At 31.6% G+C, this 20,247-nt stretch overlaps 1 protein-coding gene across 1 annotated transcript in view; it reads left to right on the forward strand.

Annotated features, from left to right (window-relative positions):
- LOC130894161 (insulin receptor-like) overlaps positions 1-20,247 on the forward strand; it is a 192,126-nt gene that overhangs the window by 125,363 nt on the left and 46,516 nt on the right. Inside the window, exon 2 of the mRNA XM_057800779.1 lies at positions 19,548-19,719. Coding sequence (XP_057656762.1) covers positions 19,548-19,719 — 172 coding nt within the window. The remainder of the gene's footprint in view (positions 1-19,547; positions 19,720-20,247) is intronic.

The raw sequence follows: 20,247 nt of genomic DNA on the forward strand, positions 1-20,247 counted from the left end.
ACGTATGTACACAATTTCTTGGTGAGATTTATTTAAATGATAAATTTCTTTAAATAAATAGAAAAATGGCGTTTTTTACACCACGGGCGAATGAGGACAATGAAATTGCATAGCGTAGTGAGAATGAAGACAGCAATCTGATAATCCGATCAGAATGAAAATTGCTGAATGAACTAAAGTAAATAAATTTTCGATTTAATGAGTGGTCACGAAGGGGGTTGCTGTGGATCGTTCACTGAATCGAAAAACATTGTAAAGAAAAATTTAAATTAGTTGATACAGCTACTCAAGATTTTGTACGTAGGACAATTTATAGCTTATATATGGAGAATAGGGTTGCAACTTTAGAAGTAAAACATCAAAAGGTAGCAGATTATCCAGAATACAATTATACCAGTTTAGAAGCATTGCGTCAAGTTTTGTCAACATGTGGTTTTAAACACCAAAAACTGAATAAACGGATGGCAATAACCGAATTGTCAAGGATAGTTCGATAGCAACAAGATTTTTTGCTTCAGATAAAAGACTACAGAAGTTCTAATAGACACATTATTAGTAGATATAAGTTTCTATGATTGATAGAGTATTCTTTAAAATAATTTTTGCTTGTGTGAACCTCTTACTCCCATATGAACCAGAAGGAAAATATGTTAGCTAATCGTCATTAGATCAGTTCAACGTCATCCTGATGAGGACTGTAATCCTGACCACAACCTTAAAAGGTAATCCTCATAAGGATCTGATGAGGCAATCCTGAAAAGGATCTTATGAGGCAATTCTGATCAAGACAATATAAGGTAAATCTGATCAGGACCTCATTACTGATCTGTGTTACTTCCACATCAAGTCCTTGTCAGGTTATCCTGATCTATACCCTACCAGGCTGCGTAATTACCTGATAAGGTCATTACAGCAGTGATTGAAGATCTCTTAAATCATCAATATGATCGTTGTTCTATTCCAAAATATAAAAGATGTACCATTTGAAGTAATAAAGTGATTGATGTTTGAAATTGGACAAATTGACCTTTAATATTTGAACATGCTATTATGAAATCATTAAACAGAAAATATTACGATTGATATTTCGAGAGTAAATATCTTAAAAGTAAAAGAAAACTTGGATAATAAAGAGATTGATGAATTAAAATCTCTAGGATTTATCATCAAGAAGAGAGCAACAACAAAACGAGAAAACAAAAATAGATTGGGACAGACACGAAGGTGCATGAAACAACTAAACCCTTTGGCTATACTATTGAATACACAAATTACAAAAAAGATAAAACAGAGAGTATACACCACAATGGTTAAAAATTTTGTTCAAAATCTCAGCAGTGGAAATGAATATTTGCGTAGAAGTTGATGAGACTTGCCAGTATAACGAAAAATGAGATACGTAGACGGATGAACATGAGTAAGGGTGCTATTGAATACGAGGTGTTGCTATTAAATAACGAGGCTGGTTATATAAAATATTTTGATATTATGTATATTCATTTATTATTACCCTCTTCTATCCTCAGACCGCTTCATCCGAATCTTCCATTGTTCAAAACAGTGCAGGAAGTCTTTTTCTGTTTTTTATTTATTTATTTAACTACTGTTTTGGGTATTATTCTGCCCAATGATTGAGCGGAGATGATACTGGTAAACTTTAAGTCTTCATAGCTCCTTCCGGTGGCCAGAAATCTAAAATATTTAAACCAAACATATTTATGTGAACATCGCTTTCATTCATAAAATCTATTATTGTATTTTCACAAATTTTACTTCAAACTTGCCGAAAGCCGCTCATATGGTAATATTGATTGGCGCATATTTGTGTCTTTTTTTTTTCAATCAAAGGAGTTACCTATCTCATCTGGATGCAGCTGCAGTTCGTCCAATTAACGTGATTCAGTGAACACCTTTTCTTGAGCCAATCTTTGCACCAAAATCTGCGGTTTCTATTAATTTTAGTTTTATTTTTGCTTAAGCATAGAGTGAGAGACGCTATAGTTTATTTCAGAAAGATATAGAGTAATAAAACCTCATTAGGTATGCAAATGGACCACAAAATGACCCAAAGAATATTTAAACCACTTTTATAGTTTGGCATTGATTTCATTGTAAATTTTTTTCTTTTTTTCAAGTGCAGGTAGTATCACCTGGGCTGGGGTGATATGGGTTCAGCCTATTGTTATCCATTCACAAACACTGAAAAAATAGAAGGTTAAACGGTACCTGTTAAACGCAAAACGTAACGTATAATCTACTATCTAAGTAAGCCCTACACAATATTTCGATATTGACACGATATTGACAGCCCAGAAAACATACATTTCCTAATGCTCTTAAGCAATTACTTGAAATTTTAATATTACAAACAATACTATTTCAAAACCTACACCTATGGCCGGCACCGAAATTGAACTGGACGGAATTTCCCATTTTATTACTCTATACCTTTCCGAAATAAACTAAATTAATTAAAGCATTTTTATCTAACATTACTGAAAGTGAAGATTCTTGACGTTCGATTCTGTCGAACGACGCCGCAGTATCGTGAGTGGCCAGCTTTAATTTCGTATACTGAACTAAAAACCTTGCTATGAATAATTGTTATTGTCGAGTATAATATATTTTTTGCTATGAGGAAATGTCAAGGACCTGTACAGTTATACATAATCGTTTGTAGTGTGTGTATGTGTATAAAGTATGCCAGCGGCGTTGCAATATTTTTATTTTTCAAGCTTAAAAGAAAAAGTTACACAATATGATTTTGCTCTTGGTACAGGTTGTTTCAATAATAAATTCTCAATAGATTCAAATTCTTTATCGACATATTTGAATTAAATTAGATTATTATAGTGATCATCAATACTGAGAAAATTCACTTAATAAATTTTAAAAAACGCCAATTAATAATGGAGGAACAGATGGCAATGAAAGATTGAACAAGACACATTTCATACGAATGACAAAAACAGAAAAAGACTAGAATTATTGAGTGTGACTTATTTCAAGGAAAAGTTATTTTTCTGCGAAAAAATCTCAGTTTTTCTTCATAATCTCCTTTTAAAACTACTTACTCAGTCCAGCAAGTTTCCACTTTTATAAAACTATCCTATTTGGCAACCCAACCTATTAGATAGGCTTGGACAACAAAAAATAGGTATTGTGGAAGCATCCATAACAGCTCAAGAACTATTATCTGATTCAGGAATAGATGACTCAGTGTTGGTAATTGAATAATTCGTATTACTGTAGATAAATCAAAAGTTCAAAACTATATTTTTTGAACTAGTGACCACTGTAACTCAAAAATCACTGGGTAGATTTCATTGACACTATTTTTTATCAACTGTTGGTTTTTTCCTTTTTTTCAAAAAATCTAGAAATAAATTTCTTTCGATCAGGTATTAGATTATCTACTAATTAAACAATTTTTCAAAATGGCTTTTGTGTGAAATCGTGGCAAAAATTATGAATTACAAACAAAAATCTTGTATCTAGTAATGCTGTTGCATCCACATGTGGATACAAAGAGACGTGACACATTTTAGTAGAAAACATTCGATTACAATGATTGCAGAAACACAAGTTTTTGGATCAATATTCTAGATAAAACTTTTAATGAAGGACTATATTTGATATTCGAAATTCTTAGAACAAAAATTAATGCCGCAATTATCTAATTTGTTTTTTCCACTTGATTTTGCTGATGTTCAGAACAATCATCTGTATTAAACAAGACTTGTTTGTATATAAATCTTGATTGTGGATGTACTTGAAAAAGAAAGATTAAAATGAGCACAGACAACGTATGAGTGTTGAAATAAACGAGGAAATGAAGGAGAAGATATGATATGATAAAATAAAAGAGAATATGATGACTAGGGCGTCAGTAGATAGTAGGCGAAGAAGTAGCTTTGTAAACACTTCCGTGGGATCTCGATGAAACCCCCAGATCAAAATATCAAAAAGAAGGGAATTGAACTATGGAAAGAAAAGACACAAGCAGGTCGAGTAAAAAGTGAGGTAGTGATAAAAAATAAACCATGTTATTTTTAAATTCATGTCACAAGTCAGAAAAAAAAGTAGTGTAGAAGCAATGGTTACCACGAGAGATTTTTCTAAACTTTCTGAAAACTCTCGTTGGGAACTTAATTATCATGGTTTGATATTTCTATTCCATAAACTTACTTTTCATTCCGACGTAAGACAACTTTTAAGCAGACATGGTTTATTTTCTTACGACTACTTTTATTACATGCTTACTCAATCTACCTAAATATTTTAATCCTTATTTTACTCAGGCTCTCATGTACTTTTTTTATTCATATTGATATTGGCCTGTTCACAAAACTTCTGTATCGACTTATGAGATACAGAACAGACTTGATCGTCGATTTTCATCAGGTTTTAATATAGCCTTTCAACACACCATACAACTCTTCTATTTACTTTACGTTAAATTAAATTACATCTAACCATTTAATGTGCACGAAAGTGCATTTTCAAGGCAGTTTCCAGACGGGGCGCTCTATTATATTACTATCGTGAAACTGCAAATTGCTGACTTCGAATCACTTTGAATAAATTAAATAACTCTTTATAAGTATAAATAAAAGCTGAACTACATAAGATTTCCTTCAAAAATCTTTTTTATACGATGAATCCCTGTCTTTTCCTTGACTTTGAAATAATATTCTCGACGTCAATTGATAAGAAATAAACATTGCCCATGGAAAAGTCAACGAATCGTTATTAGGTACATACATACTTTTGTTTTCCATTTATGCTTACTGAAGCGAAAATTTATTGCCAACATATTTGATGACAGTAAAAGTTCCTATTCCTATTCCTGTGCTACAGAATAAAATTTCCTTTATATTCTAGGTATAAAAACTTTATTGTATTCATATTTCGGTTGAGAACTTGAACGTGAACCACCGTTGATAGAGTCAAAAACACTCGATAAAATGCTAGGCAAGTATTTTCTCATTGCTTGAAGAAGCCCTTGAATTAGTCGCTTTCAAAATAGAATCTGTCTTTCCTGCATAACTGCCTAGAAAATAAGGTTTTTCTGGCTTTGGCTGATACGAATTATTATTTTACACAAAATATTATGGTGAACCCAATGATTTCACCATATTTACTCGTAATACTTAATCTTTTGTCGAACCTAAATAATTAAACCTTCTGAACGAGAACATTGCCTCACGATGGAAACAGCGAATGTAAGCCTTTTGTCATTGGAATAACGAGGCTTTTGCTTTAATATACCAAATGTCAAAGCAAACTACAGAATCTAGACAGCAGATGTTTCAGGTTGGAAGACGCTACGTTGTTTAGTATTGTTTTGTAGCCATCAATAATGAATTTGTAAACATGGAAAAAATTGGACATCGTCATGTGATACAATAGTTTTATTTGGCTTCAGCACAACCAATATAAAAGCTGAACCAGATTCTACTCTTGTTGAGACTGCTCCTATCGCAGTGGTCGACCAAATGAGGTGAAGACTCCAGGAATGTTGAAGAAACTCTTCAAAGCGGTAATGGATGATCGTCGACTGAAAGTGGGCGAGCTAACAGATATATTAGGTTTTTTAAAAAGTGCGGTACGTCGCATATTAACTGAAAATTTGGACATGAGAAGGCTGTGCGTAAGATGGGTGCCGCATTTGCTTACAATGGAAAAAACATCGTCGTGAAGATGTTTCCATCGATGTTATACAGAAATAAAACCAAATTTTTGCGTCGCTTCATATTCATGGATGAAACGTGGGTCCATATTTTCACACTCAAAACAAAAGAACAATCAAAACAAGAGACTGAAAAGGAAGTACCGACTCCGATAAAGGCAAAAACCGTTCCTTCTGAAGGCATAGTCATGGCGTCGGTTATTTTTGGTGCGCGTAGGATAATTTTTTATTGAATATCTAAAAAAAGAGTAAAACTATCAACGGCGACTATTATGCAAACTCATTGCAACGTTTGACCGAAGAAATCAAGCAAAAACGGCCCCATTTGGCTAAGAAGAAAGTGTTGTTTCATCAAGACAATTCACCAGCTCACACATCCTCTATTGGAATAGCCAAAATTAATGAATTAAAGTTTGAATTGCTACCTCATTGCTACCTTTGTTCACAGACTTTAAAAATTGGCTGGGTGGTCAAATATTTTCCAACAATAAAAAAATTATGTCATCAGTTAAGAGCTATTTGGAGGAGCTTGACGATTCTTATTATAAAAAGGGTATCGAACTTATTGAACATCATTGGAAAAAGTGTATGGAGCTAAAAGGAGATAAAGTTAACGTTAAAAATATAGTTTTATTCAAAATGTTTGTATATTCTTTATTGGGCCAGGTACTTCTGTAACCGTCCTCTTTCAATAAAGCAACGCTGTGGTGCTATATTAATGACAAACGTTGGAATTGTTGAAATTTTCGTTATTTTAAGACTACTACTATAAACACTCATTTCTACGGCTGTTTATTATTTATGTAGTTGTTTATCAAACTCGTATTTTTCTTCTGGACAATTTATTGTTAATAGTTTCATATTCTATTTTTTCCTCACTATTTTTACAACCAAGATAAATTAGGTACTTTAAGAACCATTCCGAACGTATTAAATCATAATAAGATTGTTTTGAATATAATAAATAAGTAAATTGAGGTTCGCCCACGATTATAATACAAACTTAGGTTGTATAAGAATTTCAAGGTTTTTTATCAACAGCTTTGGTACGTTAAATTTTATATTGACAACTTACGTGCGGGTGGCGTTTTGCCCATACAGTATTTGAACTTGAATTAGAAAACGTTCATACAGGGTAATTTACAGTAATTATCTAAAAATCATCCCCCACCCCCTATTGACTTAAAGTGTACTGAGTGTACTGAACACAAAAACAATTATTTCAGTCGCCAACCCTTGTTAAAAAAAAAGACGAAAGCTACTTAAGATTTTTAAACACAAAAAACTGAGTTCGAGATTATTTGCGTCAGATAAAAGACTATCGAGGTTTGACAGTCACGATGTAGTAAATTTCGGTTGTTTGATAACAGTAAAAATTGCTGTTTGAATGCGCCATGTTCTAAAGGGAAACGCATTATAATAGTACACCCTGAAAGCAAAGACGGCTTCGTGCCTAATGCTTTATTATTATCTGCTATAAAAATTGAAAACTGTGCAGCTGATTATCATAAAGATATGACAGCAGAATTATTTGAAAAGTGGTTTAATGAACAGCTTATTTTTTTACTTAAAATTCCACCACAATCAGTAATCGTTATGGACAACATGATAACAAATAGTAGTAGTCACAAAGTTTAAATTTTAACATTTACAGGAAGGAAACGTATACGTACACGAAAGTTTCACCTGTTAATACAACTGTTTTTATTAAACGTGACTTCATCTCCAAATAGAACATAGTCGAAAATGTCTTTCTATCGATTAACATTTCTAAACGCCCACTTACAAGATGCTAGTTAATTCCTGATGCAAGTAAATGTGAAAAGGATGCATTATGTTTCTGTCACGGATTCTTTCCACATTGTAGTAGTTCAGTTCTTCATTAAATTAATTTTCTTCTGTCACAGAAGTTTTTAATCGTTCATATGTTCGATAATTAACTAAACCCCTACGATTGAACGCCCCCAAATGTTTTATAGGTTGCCGCCTTTCAGAAAAAGAATTATTGCAGTTTTCATCATTTCATCTCTAGTGAAATATCTAATTTCTGATAAATAAATCGTAACCAACTCACAATTAATTGTTGAATGATTAGATATCGGTACATAATAATTATTTTGCACAGAAAAATTAAAATGATAAAAAAAGAAGTATGTTGGTAGCACTTGTCGATACACAGTTCATTTGAAAAAAACAACGAGAAAAGAATGTATCAATATTTTGATTCACCCTGTATCAGATTCGATGAAAATTATATAAATAATTTTCCCTAATTTTTACTACTATTCGAATGCTTTGGTCGCAACAGTCTTGATTTTCTCTTACATCGTATTGAACTGTTATGATTTTTATGGAAAATTAGTTATCACTTTTTAAATACCCCATATTCCAAGTTAGCAATAATATATAGATTGTTCCATTTAAAAAATGTAACTTTTATAAGCCGAAGCATTCTGTAAATCATTTTAAAATGTGAAAACTAATAATGACTATAATCCCTCACATTTTAAAATTAATATTTCAAAGGACAAAGGAGTTACTGAACTTTATCACACTAATCAATCACCCTGTATTTATTTTATCATGTATACTCGTATAACCAAAGTTCAAAACTTTTATCTTCATAATTTTTTACTTCTTTCTATCAATATTCGTTTTCTTTATTGCTATGTAGGTTGTATGAAGTATGAAGCTTGAAATGGAAGTTAGACAGTAAATAGAAAGCTTTTCGTCATAATCTAAATATCAAAACTTATGAACCTTTCTAAAGGAACATCCATATTCACCAGTCAAATATTAAATTTGTATTTCAAAACATTTGGCAAACAAATCCATTTGGAAGTAATTTCAAAACGAATTTAGAAATTGTTTGTTGCATTAGTTAATTCAGTTTGCATGTTATGTTTCTGTCCCTGATAAGAAAAATTTCATTTTTATATTTGTACGCGTCTGATATGTATAATGTACCATACACAGTGCTCCAATGAAAACTACAGGAACTCAGAAACTAAGATTTATATATTTCAATTGAAGGGGAACGAACCCCCATACAAAATTTATGCTTTAAAATGTGGATTCTGCAGATATTTTGGAGTGAAATAATTATGAATTAAATATTAGAAATAACCTCCGTTTTCTATTCGTTATCACTCGCTAGTGATGTATTCTAATTGGCTTCTAAAGGCGTTTAATACACAGGATATTTTTATATTCGACCGACAACGCTCTACCATTGAGAAATTTAAATAAATGATTCATTTTGATAAAGGAATACGAATTCTTACGGGGTGTTAAAACCACGTATATTGTCTAATATTTAAGGGTACATCCTTCAACAATTCATCCAACTTTTCTTCTATAAAGCGCGTATAAATTGCTCCATTAAATTTATTTGGTAAAATGTTTTGTTTAGAAGCAAACACCGTTCATTTAAGCTCCATAAAAAGTTATTATTTTTTAACTGAAAGTAATCAGGTAATCAGACAAAATTAAAAATATTATTTTATTAAGTAGCCTATTGGTCACCATATTTGAAAAAAAAATTTAAAGGCGTTCTTGATTTATGGCAAATTTTTTATTTTGATTTAAAATTTTGAACGCCCTATATCTCAGACACTAGGTTGGGGTTCGTATTCCTATATCCAAATGAATCATTTATTGAAATCTCTCTGAGGTAGAGCGTTGTCGGTGGAATATAGATACACCCTGTATTCTAATTGGCTTCTAAAGGCGTTTAATATATAAGAATTATTAGCGACTGATTCTTTGAATAGATTATTTTGCCAACGCATAAGAAAACCGAATATTAATAAGAGGGTCATTCTAGTATCTTCTTCTTGTTGTACCTATCTCATTTAAATGTAGGATGCTTCTCTTTTACGATCTCTCGAAGACGCCTCGGAGAAAAATGTATAAACCGGTTTTCCACCACCTCACGTCGTACAGAACTGTGCATAATTATACCGATTGTCCTTATTTGCCGGGGCTACAGAAATTCTTTTTTGGATTAAACCAAACAATCACTCAGTGCTTTAAGTTTGCTATTGCAATGAAATGCCGCGCATGTGCTGTCTAAATGGATATTCTTCCATAGAATGGACAAACATATCTTTATTTCATTATCCTAAAGATAATGTTGTTTTAAAAAGTGAATTTTTGGTTTTCTATGACCATCTAAAGGTACGATAAAGCTGTTATTAATATTTTTAGATGCCAACGTTGTAAACATTCATATTAATACCAATATGACACCTGAACATTTTAGTTACAAGTTAAAAGTTTTAAACAAAACAATTCCAGGAAGAACCTGCAATAGAACGCTGTCCCGTACTTTATATTTGGATGTGGCTCCAATATTATCATCAAATGTCCCAACTCAAACAAATATCGATGAAGAAAAGCTGAATAATCAAAATGGTAATTTTTAATTGTTTCATTTCATATTCAAAACTTATTTTATGCCCTTTAATTTTTTAGATAATGTTTGTCCAGCCTGGACCTATGTTTCTTGCCAAGCTGGTTTATAATTTTTGTAGTACCTTAAAAAACTATTTATTTTGAAATATTTCAATAAGTTTGAAGGTGTAAATTGTGTAAAACATATCAATATAGGTCTGCTTAATATAACTTTTGGTAATGGAAACTAATTATCATGATTCTTTTTTACATACGACTACAGAAGTACGAATAGCAATACTTTGGTCATATTATTGCCATTTTTCAAAGCATAAAGCATATTCTAAAAACTATGGAGGTCTGAATTTACCTCCAAGTAACATCGTAGAATATGTCAAACAATTAGAAATATTCTGTTGAAAATACTCAATTCTGTAAAGGTCTTGGTCCCCCCTGGTTATTTAATAAAAACATATTTTTAATTCTATAAAATGTTCTCAATCTTATACTTTAGTGTAATAATAAAAAAAATTAAATTTACGTTACCAAGAATATACAGTAACCCAAGTAACGGAAAACGTGCAAAATATTTTGAGAAAAAAGATATAATGTAATAAAAAAACAATTAATAGTTTGTATGACTGCGTTTTCTTGCAATCAATTAACCAACGCGTCTCGGCATCCCGCGAATCAAGTTTTTGATAACATGGTCAGCCATTATGTCCCACTATTCTTGAACGGTATCAGTCAGGTCCTAAAGAATTTTCTCGATTGAATATTGTTCTAACAATATAATCCCACACATGCTCAATGGGATTCATGTATGGTGAATTTGCTGGCCAATTCATTATTTGGATATTCTTCTGGTATGTTTTGTACCGTATACGTGCGATGTGGTCTGGCATTATCATCTTGTAACAATTATCTTGAGCTTCTGTTGTATCAACAACTTGTATTAATCCTATTGTTAAATACCATAGATTGCACCCTAAAAAAATAATATTAGTGTCCGACCAATTTAGTGATTAATTTTGTGGAATATTGAATAAGCAATATCGATTGTACAAAAATTGTTTTCCTGGAGAGTGTACCTTCATTTTAAATGATGAAGTTAATAGACATCACTGTAATTATATTAAATAGTGTTTTTGCTAATTCAGCAAAGTGAAAGAACTGTAGACAAAACATTTAAAGTTGTGTCAATATTTTTTACATAAATTAACCAAACCGAAATTATATAACTCAGCTTGACTTAAATATAAGTTTTGTTATATTGTTAATTGTGTATGTTTTTTCAAAAACATATCGACTCAGGATCATTCTCTTAAATTTCCTAATAAATATTGCTTAAGCTGACGACGCAGCTTGCAAGTACGGTTTAGCCAAGTAGTACCAGACTAAAAAAAAACTAATTATCAATCAAAATTTCGTTTAAAAACATATAATATTAACTTTTCGACTACTTTGAGTCTTTCTCAAAATATCAATCAATAAATCACCAATTGAAATTCATGATTATGTATGTGAATCATTTCTAAAAATTCTCTTTTCAATGTATTTAATGCCGTTTCAAGAATTTTTATAATTGAATGTATGTTTCTTTGATATTTAGTGGTTTGTTGATGCATTTTTATTTTTTTTTCATGGTATTCATGACCTTTTAGTCTATTTCCTAAATACTGAGATGTCTGCCTATATAGACAGCGTCACAATCATTACAAGGTACTTGATATATAATATTACTCCTTCCGTTTTTGGTTGTTTTAGATTTTAGTGTAGGGAAATAATTCGATAATTGTTTTGAAAGTCTTTGTAAGGATAAATGTTTTATGTTTTGATATTTGGTTTAACTTTTGTTTCTTAATTGCTTATAGTATATATTCTTGAATACCTATGTTATTTATCATTTTTTCCGGATAATTATTTTTTTTCAATGCAGTTTTTGCTTTTTGAATAGCTAAGCACCTAAATTCAGGATCTGATGGTTAGATAGATCTATCAGCCAAACTTATTATTATAAAAAAATTCAATCTACAATAGAATTAGAATAAAATAATATAATTAATTTTCTTGATGTCATATTATATAAAATTAACAATCAGAACCGATTGGTATACAAACCCAACTTGATCCTCGAGCTCATCCTTTAACACGAAAAAAATCAGTGATAATAAATTTGGCTGATAGATCTATCCAACTATCAGATTCCAAATTAAGATACTATTAAATTAAAGAAAATAATTACCCGGCAGACATCTCAGTATTTAGAAAATATATTTAAAGGTCATCGATACGATGAAAGAAATAAAACTGCATTAACTTGCTACGGAAAATCAGGAAAACAGACATTCGATTAAAATAATTCAAAGATTTTTGAAACGAAATCAAATATACTGAAAAGAGAATTTCTGGAAATGGTTCAGATATATGAAAACGGGTAAGTTATTAATGATACAAAAGATCTGAATAATTCATAGATCTATTTTATAACTTTTACTAAATTACGAATAATTTGATGGCTGCTACATATTTTTGAATTGTAAATACTAAGGGAAAATAAATTTCACGTAGTTTATACACTTTATTTTCATTACTTGGGTGACATCAGTCGATTACTATGTAGTGAATAACCGCCTTTAGTAGAAACTTTAGAGAGAAGTGAATTGAGTTATATATAGTTTCTGTAGTTTCCGTTTGGCATGAAAGTTTCTGAACACCCTCTATAACAGTCCAAATTTTTCCACCCGGTGTAAAAACTGCACGAAGCGGTTATTATCAACCGTGAAACGAATGACTGTGTTACGAGAATAACTTTATTATAGTGACATTAGAATTTACGATAATTTTTCAAAATTCTGGCAAAGTTTCAACGCTTCCTTGTTTCTTATTGTACGTTATTCACGTTGGCATTCAATATAACACCTGATCTTTAATATTATAATATGTGTCAAATATTTTTAAACAGTAATTTCTAGAAATACTTTAATATTTATTTTTAACCCTAAAGTGCTTTGACATATAGCCATGTTTACCACTCTGTCAAGGTGAATACCTTAATAACGTTCCAAAAATTTCATTAATTGGCAGATGAAAATAACTTCCTCGATATTCGATGGCGAAATATAAACTGGTTTTGTTTTTATTAAACTATAAACATATTAACACTCACTAGTGTATTTTATAAATTTATATTTTCCTATTTTTGTTATTATTTTCGATTATTCAAATATTTTGTATATATTTTCAAAATATAAATCAATATTATAAAAGAAAAATGATAAAGCTAGGTTTACACTATGTAGCAGAGCTCTATATAGCAGGGCTACATGTAACACGCAATAATTATTTTAGTTTTTCATTTTATAATTAAAATCCCGAGTTCCATAAACTTCTGTCACGAAATGGCTAATCTTCATGATAGTCGGAGAGCCGGCTGTATAAAAGTCCTATGGATCAGGTATAAGAATCATTTTTGGGGTAAGAACAATAAAGCCATAGGTCTAGAGGTCCCTGAAGTTGCTTGATTTTGCATGCAAAATTATGACGTCACATCCGGTTTTTATTTTAGGTAATTGTAATTTATGAAATACATCAAGAAAATTTATGTCAAACGAAAGTTTTTGATGAGTAGAATAGAAATGTCGAGGGTCGACAAGCTCTATTTATTCGCTACCCTGAGTTGACCACCATTGAAAATATTTTTTTTATAATTTATCCTAAACCATCTAATACATGGATTTGTTTATGATTTTCTGAAATAAGAACCTCTAAAATAAATGAAAAAAAATGGTGGACACCTTTTATTTATCCACATCCAACTGTTGACTTAGTTTATAGAATCAATGAGTTCTATCTCATTACGTTCCATGTCTATATATATTCAATTATCTAAATATCTTTTCCAAATACATTGATAATTTTTTTTTTAATTAATTCTAACATTTCTATAATTTTTTTCAAAACTTATCGTACATTTTCTCATTCTTTACCACATATATTGTGAGTTTTGATTTTATTCATTAATTCCAGTGAGATAGAACGAAAAAATTGAAGTATCAGATGATGGAGTCAAGACATGAATGAGATTTATTACATATAAAAATGATATACAATGATTAAACATTACATTACATATAACTATCTATATCATCTTTTACAAGTACATCATCACAGACTTTAAATATCACAACGTTCTTGTACTTTAAATCTTTCTTGATTCGATACTTGAACGCATCATGACACCCTTTTAATTTATTTTAGTATTTTCAAAAGTTCTGAGCACTTACACACAAAAAACACGACATTTTAAATAAAAAATGACTGCCATAATATTGCAATTTAAAATTCACTCAAAAGAAAACGGACTGAACACGTCAATGTTTCACACTATAATGACTTAGTAGTTAAACCCACTGTCTCAATTTTGGACAGAAAACATCGGGCTCTCCCTACCTACTCGTAGTAAAAAAAGAGAGAGTGATCGTTGGTTAAAGTTTGCTAGGATAAGGAGAATTTTTGTAAAGAATGTGGTTTGTTTGAGTAGGCCCTGATATAGGAATAGCTCCTCTGCAGGGCCGGGGTTGTGGCGGTTTCGTTGGGATGTGTTTTCCTAACTATTTCTAACGGGGGATTTTGGCCGAACAGAAAATTCTGTGTTCTAAGATATTTATACATAACTCATTCTCATGAGCATTGACAAACCCGTTCAATTTTGGAGAGCTGTAACAAAAGATCATCCACAACATTGGTCTGAGGTAATTTTTATGTAAAAGTTATAGAGCAAAAAAGAAAATGTCTATGAAAATTTTTTACTTATTTCTTCTTTAATTACAAATTTGTAGTCAAATCAATTTGCAACAAATTAAGTCTCTACGAATTTTTGTAAGACGCATAGTTTCAGAGATATCGCGAAAAAGATGTTTGCACCCCTTTTTCTCAAGATGGCGGTCGGGGGACAAGTGTGGCGACCCTACAAACTTGAGGTTAAGCTTCTATTGACCCCCCACACATCCTCATCCCACCAAAACAATACCCAACTAAACTCTCTCTATATAATAATAATGTGAACTTTATTCATTGTAACATTTTGGCTAAAAGTAGGATAGGAATAATCCTAGATTCTATCAAACCATGATAAAATATGAGCCAAATAGGCATTAAAAGTAATCTTGAGGCAACTTTATTAAATTTGAGAATGATTAACAAACTGTTCCAATTCCAATTTCTGATCAATTTTTGACACAAAATGTATTTGAAATCTCGTATATATACATATATAATCAAAATCCCTTCTACCATATAGTATGGTATTGGGAGGTATTTTCCTCTTTTCCATGTACGAATTTCCACCATTCTTTTTTATTTTTGCTTCATTCCACGTCAGATTTCTCTTTTTAAATATTTTCGCAATTGTTTCGTCCCAAGTAATTTTTGGACTCCCTCTTTTTCATTTGTTCTCTGGTCTTGCCTGCCATACTTGTTTCACTACTCTGGTATTCTTAATTCTGTGTAAGTGCCCCCTCCTACTCAGTCGCCTCTTTTTTTATAAAATCCAATACGGTTTCTACTTTAAACTCAGCTCTTACTGTCTGGCTTCTAATACGATCTTTCCTGGTTATCCCATCCACTCCTCTCAGGTATTTCATCTCCGTCAGACATCTTCTGTCTGTCGTTTAAGACCCTTGCCTCGCATCCAATGGTGAGTATTAATCCTTTCATTTTTGTTGTCCTACGTATTTCCTTTCTGTTAATAAATTTGTTATTCATTGCTTAATAACATTTAATGGCTTTGTCAATTCGTGTATTAATTTCTAATTCCTGCCTGCCCTAAACCTTAAATATTGGTAATCATTTACTTGTTTTATCCCCGATTCATTTATTCCTGTAATTGCCATCATATTTGATTTTTTCACGTTGATCTTCATTCCATGATTCCTCAGCGAATCATTCCATATGTTGATATTCTTTTGTAGGTTTTTTCTTGTGTTTGCCATTATGACGATGTCATCAGCAAATTCGCATTCTCATACTTGTATTCTTTGCATATTGTGGTATCCGACATATGATATTTCGATGTTTTGGGCTACACTCTTGGATAATATCGTCCATAAATATAATAAATAGTGTTGGGCTTAGCCCACCTCCTTGCTTCAGTAGTCCCTCGTGTATCAAAAATGTATCTGAACTCATATTTTTACTAATCATATAATTGTTCGTTCTTTTATACATTGCTTTAATTTTTCTAATGAGCTTTTCGTTTACATTTCTTCTATATAGACTTTCCCGTATCTGCGTCCTATGGGTACAATGTCAAATGCATTTTCTAGGTCTAAAAAGGCAAGATACGAATTTTGTGTGTTAGCTGTTTCCTTCTCGATTATATGTTTTAATGTAAAAATATGGTCTTGGGGGCTGCGTCCTTTCCGGAATCCACTCTGTGCTTCTGTTAGTATGTGTTCTACTTTCTCTTTTAATCTTTCATTTATAATTTGCTAATATTAGACCCATTTCCCAATCCTTCGGTATTTCCTCTTTTTCACTTCACTTCAGACGTTATTTCGTCATGTCCTGGGGCTTTTCCATTTTTCAATAATTTTTTAGCCTCTTCTAGTTCGGTTATTACAATTTCTTCGTCTTCTTCTTTTTCTTCTTTTTCTTCTTCTTCTTCTTCTTCTCCTTCTTGAAATTTCGCAATGAGAAATAAAAGTTATCGATATACATAAACATGGAACAATGAAATATACTGAAATATTCTCTAATTAATTAGAATGTGATAGTGTCCTGTGACCTATACTATAAGTATTATGTAAAATCCCTAACAATGTATGTTCAACTTGAACTTGAATTTGTTTATCGCAATGTCAGATGATATATACATACACCTTTTCCTGTTTATTTTTATTACTTTTAACTACTAAGATATGTTCCTTGTCAAAGTTCATTACATACATTGTAGATAATTTGTAGCCGTATAATTCGATTGTTGTAAATATTATAGAAAACAGATTTATTATTAGTTTTCAATTTAAGACATTAAATGATTGTAAATGTAATAATTGGCATCAAATAAGTCAGTAATTCAACGTAGTAATACATTGATTGTATAACTCGAATGGAATTTATGTTGTCCTGCTCAATATATGTAAATGATGTAGAAGGATTTATCGTAAGAATAGAATTACGTTTCTTGTTATTTCTCCAATCAATATTGAGTTTTGAAATATGTCTTCATTAGTCTATAATCATATTAGTGAATGGAATGTAGATTAATTTCCTTCAAAGTTCTTAATTTGACTAGTAATACACTTATCCTAACGTTGTCCTGAGAAGAGCCAAAAGTCGTATAGTGCTAATTCCGACGGGGGGACCGACGAGGCGTTTTTAGTGGTCAATAACCTGTTGATCCAAAGTGTTATTACGATAATAAGGAAGCTATTGTCCTATTTTATAGGTTCCAGCCTTCCAAACTTTTTTGTAGTAACACAAGAATGAATAGCATATTGTGATAAAATAGACCTATACAAACACGAAAATATGAAAAAAATAATTGCAGCACGTAAGGTTTTTAGCACCATATTCATGCATGGACAATATTTATAGTTTACATCTAATAAACATGCCTCACATCTATTAAAAATAAAAATTTTGAAAAAATTAAATATTAATTAGCTTTACCTTTTCCTTTTATGAGAGGTTGCACTATTTTTAAAAACCAACAGTAATCACCCATCATGGCCGAATCCCATCGTCCTTGACACCGCATTTTCATTGTTCAAATACGAGGATGTATTGATATCTAGTTAGCCTAGACCAGTTCCATGCATAAACAAAATATTGCGTTACCATAGGAACGAACAATAACTTATTAGAAGTGTCAGTGTAAAGTTTGACGTCATAATAGTAAACCAGAGTTACGCAATAAATTAAAAGAAAAAAGATGTCCACCGAAATTGTGAAAATCGAAAAATTGGAGTATAGAGCCATTATCAAGTATCTGTATTTAAAAGGGTTAAGAGGTAAGCAGATTTACGAAGATATGCTTAATACCCTTGGTGATCAATGTTCTTCGTATACGACCATGAAAAATTTGACTGCAAGCTTCAAAAGAGGTAAATTTTTCATTGTAGTTGATGACCGATCGGGAAGGCCAGTTTCTGGCCATATAGTTCACGTCAATTTGGACAAGAGAAAAATTGCTGCAAAATGGATCGCCAAATTTTTGAATGTTAACCAAAAGCGTGCAAGGGTAGAAGCATCGTCTTCAATCTGTGCTCGATTTGAAAACGATGTAGACTTCTTAAATCGAATTGTTACCATGGATGAGACTTGGGTACATTTCTACGATCCAGAATCAAAGCAACAATCGATGGAATGGAGACACTCTGCTTCTCCAAGACCTAAGAAGTTTCGTGTCCAAACATCTGCTGGAAAAGTTCTTGCTTTCAGTTTTTTGGGATTGCCATGGAGTAATCATTATTGATTTTTTGGATAAGTGCAGAACAATAACTGTAGATTACTATTCGATACTACTGACCACTCTAAGGGAAAAAATTAAAGACAACAGACGCGGAAAGCTGTCCAAAGGTGTTTTGTTTTTGCAAGACAACGCCCCTGCTTAGAAATCTCATGTTATCATGAAAAAAAATTCGTGATTTGGGGTTTGAATTACTAGAACAATCCCCTTATTCACCATATTTGACTCCGTCCGACTATCATCTCTTTCCTTAACTGAAAAAAAGTTTAAGAGGTCGTAAATTTTCTTCCAACGAGGTAATAAAAGCTGTGGAGGTCTGGTTTGCAGAGCAAGAAGAAACATTTTTTTTAAAGGTCTATGCATGCTGCAGATTGCAAAGTTGAGTAATACAATATTTTGAAATTGAAATTTTGCTTGGTTCTATAGTAGGCTAAGAATTTTTCAATAAATCCTCGTATCTTGGTGGAATTTTTCACCCTGTTCATCACTGACAGGGCTGAATGTAGGAAATGACATTCTAGCATCCAGGGATTTGTAGGCCTCTAGAAGTTCATCAACTAACTTTTCTTGGATCCAATGCCTTCAATGCTCTAAGTTCCTGTCTGGTGAGCTTTTGTACAAAATTGTCATCGTTTAGCAATTTTCTTATTTCTGGCCCAATAAAAATACCTTCCTTTAATTTGGCATCACTTAACTGGGGTAAGACTTCTCTAAGGTATTTGAATCCATCATTTTTGGGATCTACAAGGGGTATAAACTCAACATTTTGAGATCCTGGCTGAAACTCACCAAATTAATAAATATGTGTGTTTTATGAGGTTTTTATAACGTTAAAAACACTTGAGTTTTAGAGACCATAGTAAAAGTCGTCAATTGAATGAATTTTGTTCACTAGACCTAGAGAGTCAGTGAAAAGTCGTGGTTTTAATTACATTTATAACCTACATGTATAAAAAAAGAAAATTAATGTAATAATTTCATTTTCAGATTGGAACAACAAATCTCCTTTCAATTGCAAGAGGAGCAGTGAAAATCGATAATTGTCCAAATATATGTTTTGTGAATACAATTAATTGGCAAAATTTGGGAGTGAATACTGTAAATTTCACAAAAACTGCAACTAATGTAACGTGCGAAGAATGTCCTGAAAGATGCAATGGTAAGTTAGTTCACTAAAATCAATCAATTTTTAGCTGTTCATGTGATCTTTGATCCTTAGCAACTTTTATAAAAGTCAGATTCTTTTGCCCCGTGCTGACCAAAACAGATATTCATCATTACGTCAGATTGAAACCCATTATGTATAAACTGCAGCTAGAAACTGAAGCTTGCGAAGATCGATCACAAATTTTCCAAAAATTGATGAATACATTGGATGAATCTGTAGTATCATAGGGCATATTGAAAAGATTCATTTGTTTTCTGACCGAAAATATTTTACATGGACTCAACACTGATTCATCATTATTGAGTCAACTAATATGCCTTTTATAGTTTTGTTTTCCCTTACTGTTTCTGTTGCTCCGAAATTTATCTGTGTAAGTTCATCTATCAATTTCATTGAGATAATAAAAGTTATTAAAATATAATAAAAAAAAGATATAGTTTGTGAAAATAGCAGTGTTTGCACAACATATTGCCTAAGGACCTCGACTTTCTATGGTAATTTCTTGGTTTTTCCTTCCTT

This window comes from Diorhabda carinulata, chromosome 5, assembly GCF_026250575.1.
Source record: "Diorhabda carinulata isolate Delta chromosome 5, icDioCari1.1, whole genome shotgun sequence".
NCBI lineage: Eukaryota > Metazoa > Arthropoda > Insecta > Coleoptera > Chrysomelidae > Diorhabda > Diorhabda carinulata.